Here is a 6000-nt window from a genome sequence, read left to right on the forward strand (position 1 = left end):
ACATTCATGGTATCCAGCTCAGCAGATTGCTGTGGGCTGATATAGTAAAAACCAGAGTAGTATGGTCTTACAAGGAGTAAACTTAAGTCGGTGGAGCCTTTATATATTGAATTCAACACTAATGTCAAACAGTATTAAGAAGATTTTTGAAATACTTAACTTATTTCCTAGTTTTGTGAACAAAGTTGTGAGGAGAAGAAGATAGAGATCATGGGTTCTTTAGTGTCAGGGTGGAATTCTCCTAGGTCTGGTAAAGTATCAGACCATAGATTAGTTTTAGCTTTGTTTTTAGAAATCCTGTATGTTTTTATGTGGGTTTTGATGAGTTTGGACTTATTTGGATACAGGTAGGTTTGAGAAAAGGAAGTCCTTTACTGAGGAAGAGATAGATAACTTTTGGAAGGTTAAGCGTGGGGCTGAAGAGGAGCATCTGAGGGCAGTTGTAGAGACTGATTCAGAGATTTCAGAGGTTCATGACCAGGTATGTGTTAGTTTGCTTGAAAAAGATCTCATCCTCCTTCCTTTGAAAAACTTGGATGGATTGACAAAATTTACTTTCAAGATTGAATTAGGATGCTTTGAAGTTGGTGTTTTTCTTCACAAATCGTTAGTATTGTTCTGTTTTGGTGTATTTAGTTAGATAAATAAGCTTGACAGATTTAGGTTGATGAAATTTTTGATTTAGGCAGAGAGGTTGAGCTAGAATGGTTGTAAGTAGAAGTGTTTTTAAAAAGAAAAATTAGTTTGCGACTATTCGAACTATTTTGGGGGTATTTGGACCAAAACTGTTGGTCGGCAAGTAGCAAGTTTGAAAGTTGAAACGTTGTCATCTCATAAACTGGTTATAGCAAGTTTGAAAGTCAGAATGATAAACTTATCCTCCAAAGTTTTAGCCTCATAAACAGCAGCTAGTTTTAGCCTCACAAACAGCATCATGAATGTTAAAATTTTGCTATCTATCCATCTTCAATTGAATGCTCTGATCTTAATTGTTTGTACATAGATATAAACTTCTTTTTTGAAATGTTGTCCTTTATATAGGAACATCGTCCATGCTCTTCTACATGCTTTTATTTTTCTATTTTGCTAGGTGCCTTCCCTTAGGGAGATGGGCTAATACTTGATCACCCTTTGTTCTAACTTTTGGACATTTTGGACATTTTTTTCTGTAAGGAGGAATCCATTGACTTAAGATTTTGAAGGTTTTAGACGCAAGACTCTTAGGAAGACGTTTTTCTTTTTCTTCTCTTTGTCAGAACCCTTAAAATACTCTTAAAGGGTCGAGGAGGAATTCATTGACTTTTAAAAGACTCTTAAAAGGTCGAGGAGGAATTCATTGACTTGAAGACATTGACTTGAAGATATTGAGGTTTTAGACTAGTAAGAGGTTTTTTTTTTCTACTTTTTGTTGGATCTCCTTTTTCCAAGGAGGAATTCATTGACTTGAAGACATTGAGGTTTTTAGATACAGGTTTTTTAGGAAGAGGTTTTTCTTTTTCTACTTTTTGTTGGAGCTCCTAAAGATTCTTTTACAAGGAGGAAAATGAGGAATTTATTGAATCAAAGACGTTGAAGTTTTTAGCTAGAGGACTCTTAGGAAGAGGTTTTTTTTTTCTTCTCTTTATGCTTCTAAAGGTTCTTTTACGAGGAGGAAATTATTGACTTGAAAACATTGAGATTTTTAGATACAAGACTCTTATGAAGAGGTTTTTTATTTTATTTTTCTTTTTCTTCTCTTTGTTAGATCTGGTAAAGGTTCTTTTGACAAAAGAGGACAGAAAGTTGAGACAGAAAATTGAGCATTTCATTGATAGGTTTTGGTTCTTTCAATTGGGTCAAGGTTTCTCAGCTCTCATAAACATTCTTCCTTTTCTTGCCTCTTTCATGTGGGAAGGTTTCCATTGATGGTTGACAAATAGTTGACATAGTCATAACTTTGAAAAGTTAAAAAAGCTTTTTATTTTATTTTCAAATTAGTAATGTAATATAATTTTTAGTAAATATTAAGATGTTATTGAAATATGAATCAATATTATATGTCTCTTTTTTTATCAGAATTTTTTTGGATATAAAATCAGAATTTTAATTAATCAATAAATATAATCAAATTTTCAATGTTAAATAGATAATACATTGTTTTTCTATATCTTTCCCAAATTAGATGAGCTGAGCTGATCTAAATTTATACTTCAGTTTTACTCATTTATAACTGTATGAACATCTCTGACCTTTTTTTCAATTTCAGAGTAAGTTGTCCTTCCATTTAAAATTTTTAATAATGCCCATTTGAACTATAAAAACTTATTGTCAAATTTTAGTATGAGGCATTCTAGGTTTCCTTATTGACTTATTCCTAAATAGAATTGGTGGTCTTACTGCTTGTAATTTGGGAGATCACAGATAAGTATAATTGGGGGCAGAGGCAGCCAATCATTCCCTGCTAATCGTCCAGCTCGTCTAGAAGTAAGCAATAGCTTCACACAGAGAGTCAGTGAAGATGCTCAATCTGTGACAAATGGGGAGTCAGTGAGGGACAAGAAGCTGGCCTGGTATGTTTTGTTTTCCCTCTCTATGTAGACTTCTATGCTGTAAAACTCAGATATATTTTCTATGTTCTTGTTCTATAATATATCTTCCAATTGATTATGATCGAATTGCTCTTTATTCAGGTGGACAAGAAGCAACTGGGCATTTTTGAATGAACCTCCACAGTCAGAAATGGATGGACATGCCTATAAATATGCTGCACAGCATGAAGTTGCTATGATTGGAGGCCAAAAACAGGGCTTATCTCCAGATTTAATGGCATCTACTTCTTAGACAAACATGAGAGTTTTGTATGTACATAATTTACAATGAAAGTAGCTGTAAATATTAAACTGGTTTCTCCAAGGCACAGCCAAGACGGATATTCTGATGCTAAGAGCATTGTAAGAATTTCAGTAGCATTTAGTATTAGAACTGTACTGGTCTAGCATATTGTGTGCTGACATGGATAAAGATGAAGGAAAAGTTTCAACTTCCACTAAATAAAATCATGAAATCATGAGATATAAATCAGTGAAGACGTAATTGAGATGTTAGGGATTCCAATAGTGAGAGTATTCATTTACAGGGGCGGTGACTGAACAATACATTACTGAGCCATTCCACCTGTACTGAGGAGTCTCTTGATCCATAAATTTTTTGTAATTTGTGAGTTTAAAATTAGGTTAAGGTAGTGGGCTACTCTTTCTTTCTTGTACTTGTAAGTACTGACCACTATTGTATTGTAAAGATGCAAGAATCATATAAGTTTTGGTTAAGTTATCATCTATCTTATAGTTCATGAGAACAATCTTAGAAAATTGATTGGTAATTAAAGTTCAGATGGTAAAAACATTCTAATGCTAAAGATGCCAGAACTATTTTGGTTTAGTTCGTGTCTATCTTAAAGTTGAAATTTTGAAAGCTTGTTGACAGCAATGTTAAATAATTGATTGGTTGTAAAGTGTATGGCTAAGACATCCTAATGATAAAGATGTAAGAACTATACAATTTTTGGTTAAGTTTTCGTTTATCAATAATGTTAGATAATTGATTGGTAATGAAATTCTGATGGGGAAGACATTCAAATGTGAATTATATAAGCTTTGGTTAAGTTCTCCTCTATCTTATAGCTGAAATGTAAAAGCTTTTTGACAATTTTAGAAAATTGATTGGTAATTAAAGTAAAGATGGCCAAGACATTCTAATGGTAAAGATGCAAAAGCTATATAAGTTTTGATTAAGTTCTTGTCTATCGAAAATGTTAAATAATTGATTCGCAATTAAATTCAGATGGTTAAGACATTCTAATGGTAAAAATGCAAGAACTATATAAGTTTTGGTTCTCCTCTATCTTATAGCTAAAATGTAAGAACTTGTTGAACTAAACGAGGGGTGAAAATTTATTGAAATCCAAAGAGAAGAGTACAACAAAAGGGACAATAGAAAATGCAAAGAGCTCTAAAGAGCTTTATCCTGAACAAGAAGTTGATCCAATTCGTGAGACAATTCAAGGGGAAGATGCCTCTGATCCATAATATTCCAATCCTGCATATACTCGGACGCCCACTTAGCCAAATAGTCAGCCACACCATTCCACTCCCGAGGGATATGGAAAAAAATGACAGAGTCAAGGGTCCGACATAACTGAGTGATTTGCTTAATAACCAAAGCCAAATGTCATTCAACATCCACCAGCTCTCTTTTATTCAATTAGTTGACAACCACCTGCGAGTCCGTCTCACAAATGATTCATCCTACACCACCCTTGCTTGCAACATTGCTCCACTGCTACTTGGATGGCGAAGGCCTCCATAAGATTATTGGTATGAGAACCTTTGTAGATAGAGAAGAGAAACTGGACATCTCCAGAGCTATATAAGCTTTGGTTAAGTACTCGTCTATTTTATAGTTGAAATGTAGAAGCCTATTGATGACAATGTTAGATAATTAATTGGTTATTAAGTTTAGATGGTTAAGACATCTTAATGGTAAAGATGCAAGAGCTATATAAGTTTTGGTTAAGTTCTTGTCTATCAACAATGTTAGATAATTGATTGGTAATTAAATTTAGATGGCTAAGACATCCTAATGGTAAAGATGCAAGAACTATATAATTTTTGGTTAAGTTCTCGTCTATCTTATAATTGAAATGTAAGAGATTGTTACAACAATCTTAGAAAATTGACTGGTAATTAAGTTCAAATAGCCAATACATCCTAATGGTAAAGACGCAAGAACTATATAAATTTTATTTAAGTTCTCGTTTATCTTATAGTTGAAATGTAGAATCTTGTTGACAACAATGTTAGATAATTGATTCGGTTATTAAGTTTAGATGGCTAAGACATTTTAATGGTAAAGATGCAAGAACTTTATAAGTTTTGGTTAAGTTATTGTCTATCGACAATGTTAGATAATTGATTGGTAATTATATTCAGATGTCTAAGACATCCTAATGGTAAAAATGCAAGAACTATATAAGTTATGGTTAAGTTCTTGTCTATGTTATAGCTGAAATGAAAGAGCTTGTTGACAACAAACTTAGAAAACTGATTGATAATTAAGTTCAGATGGTCAAGACATCCTAATGTTAAAGATGCAAGAACTATATAAGTTTTGGTGAAGTTCTCATCTATCTTATAGTTTAAATGTAGAAGCTTGTTGATGACAAAGTTATATAATTGATTGGTTGTCAAGTTCAAATGGCTAAGACATCCTAATGGTAAAGATGCAAGAACTATATAAGTTTTGGTTAAGTTCTCATCTATCTTATAGTTGAAATGTAGAAGCTTGTTGAAGACAATGTTAGATAATTGATTGGTTATTATGGCTAAGACATTCTAATGGTAACGATGCAAGAACTATATAAGTTTTGGTTAAGTTCTCATTTATCTTATAGGTCAAATGTAGAATCTTGTTGATGATAATGTTAGATAATTGATTGGTAATTAAGTTTAGATGACTAAGACATCATAATGGTAAAGATGCAAGAACTATATAAATTTTGGTTATGTTCTCATCTATATTATAATTGAAATGTAGAAGCTTGTTAACAACAATGTTAGATAATTGATTGGCTATTAAATTCAAATGACTAAGACATCCTAATGGTAAAGATGCAATAACTATATAAGTTTTGGTTAAGTTCTCGTCTATCTTATAGTTGAAAAGTAAGAGCTTGTTGACAACAATGTTAGAAAATTCATTGGTAATTAAGTTTAGATGGCCAAGACATCCTAATGGTAAAGATGCAAGAACTATTTAAATTTTGGTTATGTTCTCATCTATCTTATATTTGAAATGTAGAAGCTTGTTGACGACAATGTTAGATAATTGATGGGAAATTAAGTTCAGATGGCTTAGAAGACATCCCAGTGATAAAGGTGCAAGAAAAATATAAAGGTAAAGGTGCAAGAAGTATACAAGTTTTGGTTAATTTTTCATCCATCTTATAGTTGAAAAATAAAAGCT

At 32.4% G+C, this 6000-nt stretch overlaps 1 protein-coding gene across 1 annotated transcript; it reads left to right on the plus strand.

Annotated features, from left to right (window-relative positions):
• The first annotated feature begins 97 nt into the window (after positions 1-97).
• Positions 98-3309, plus strand: LOC131029481 (uncharacterized). Its single transcript, XM_057959976.2, has 4 exons — positions 98-250; positions 348-481; positions 2401-2549; positions 2670-3309. The coding sequence occupies exons 1-4, from the start codon at positions 211-213 to the stop codon at positions 2818-2820; spliced, it is 474 nt and encodes a 157-aa protein (XP_057815959.1). The 5' UTR covers positions 98-210; the 3' UTR covers positions 2821-3309.
• The last annotated feature ends 2691 nt before the right edge of the window (positions 3310-6000 follow it).

This window comes from Cryptomeria japonica, chromosome 4 (genome assembly GCF_030272615.1).
Source record: "Cryptomeria japonica chromosome 4, Sugi_1.0, whole genome shotgun sequence".
NCBI classification, from domain to species: domain Eukaryota; kingdom Viridiplantae; phylum Streptophyta; class Pinopsida; order Cupressales; family Cupressaceae; genus Cryptomeria; species Cryptomeria japonica.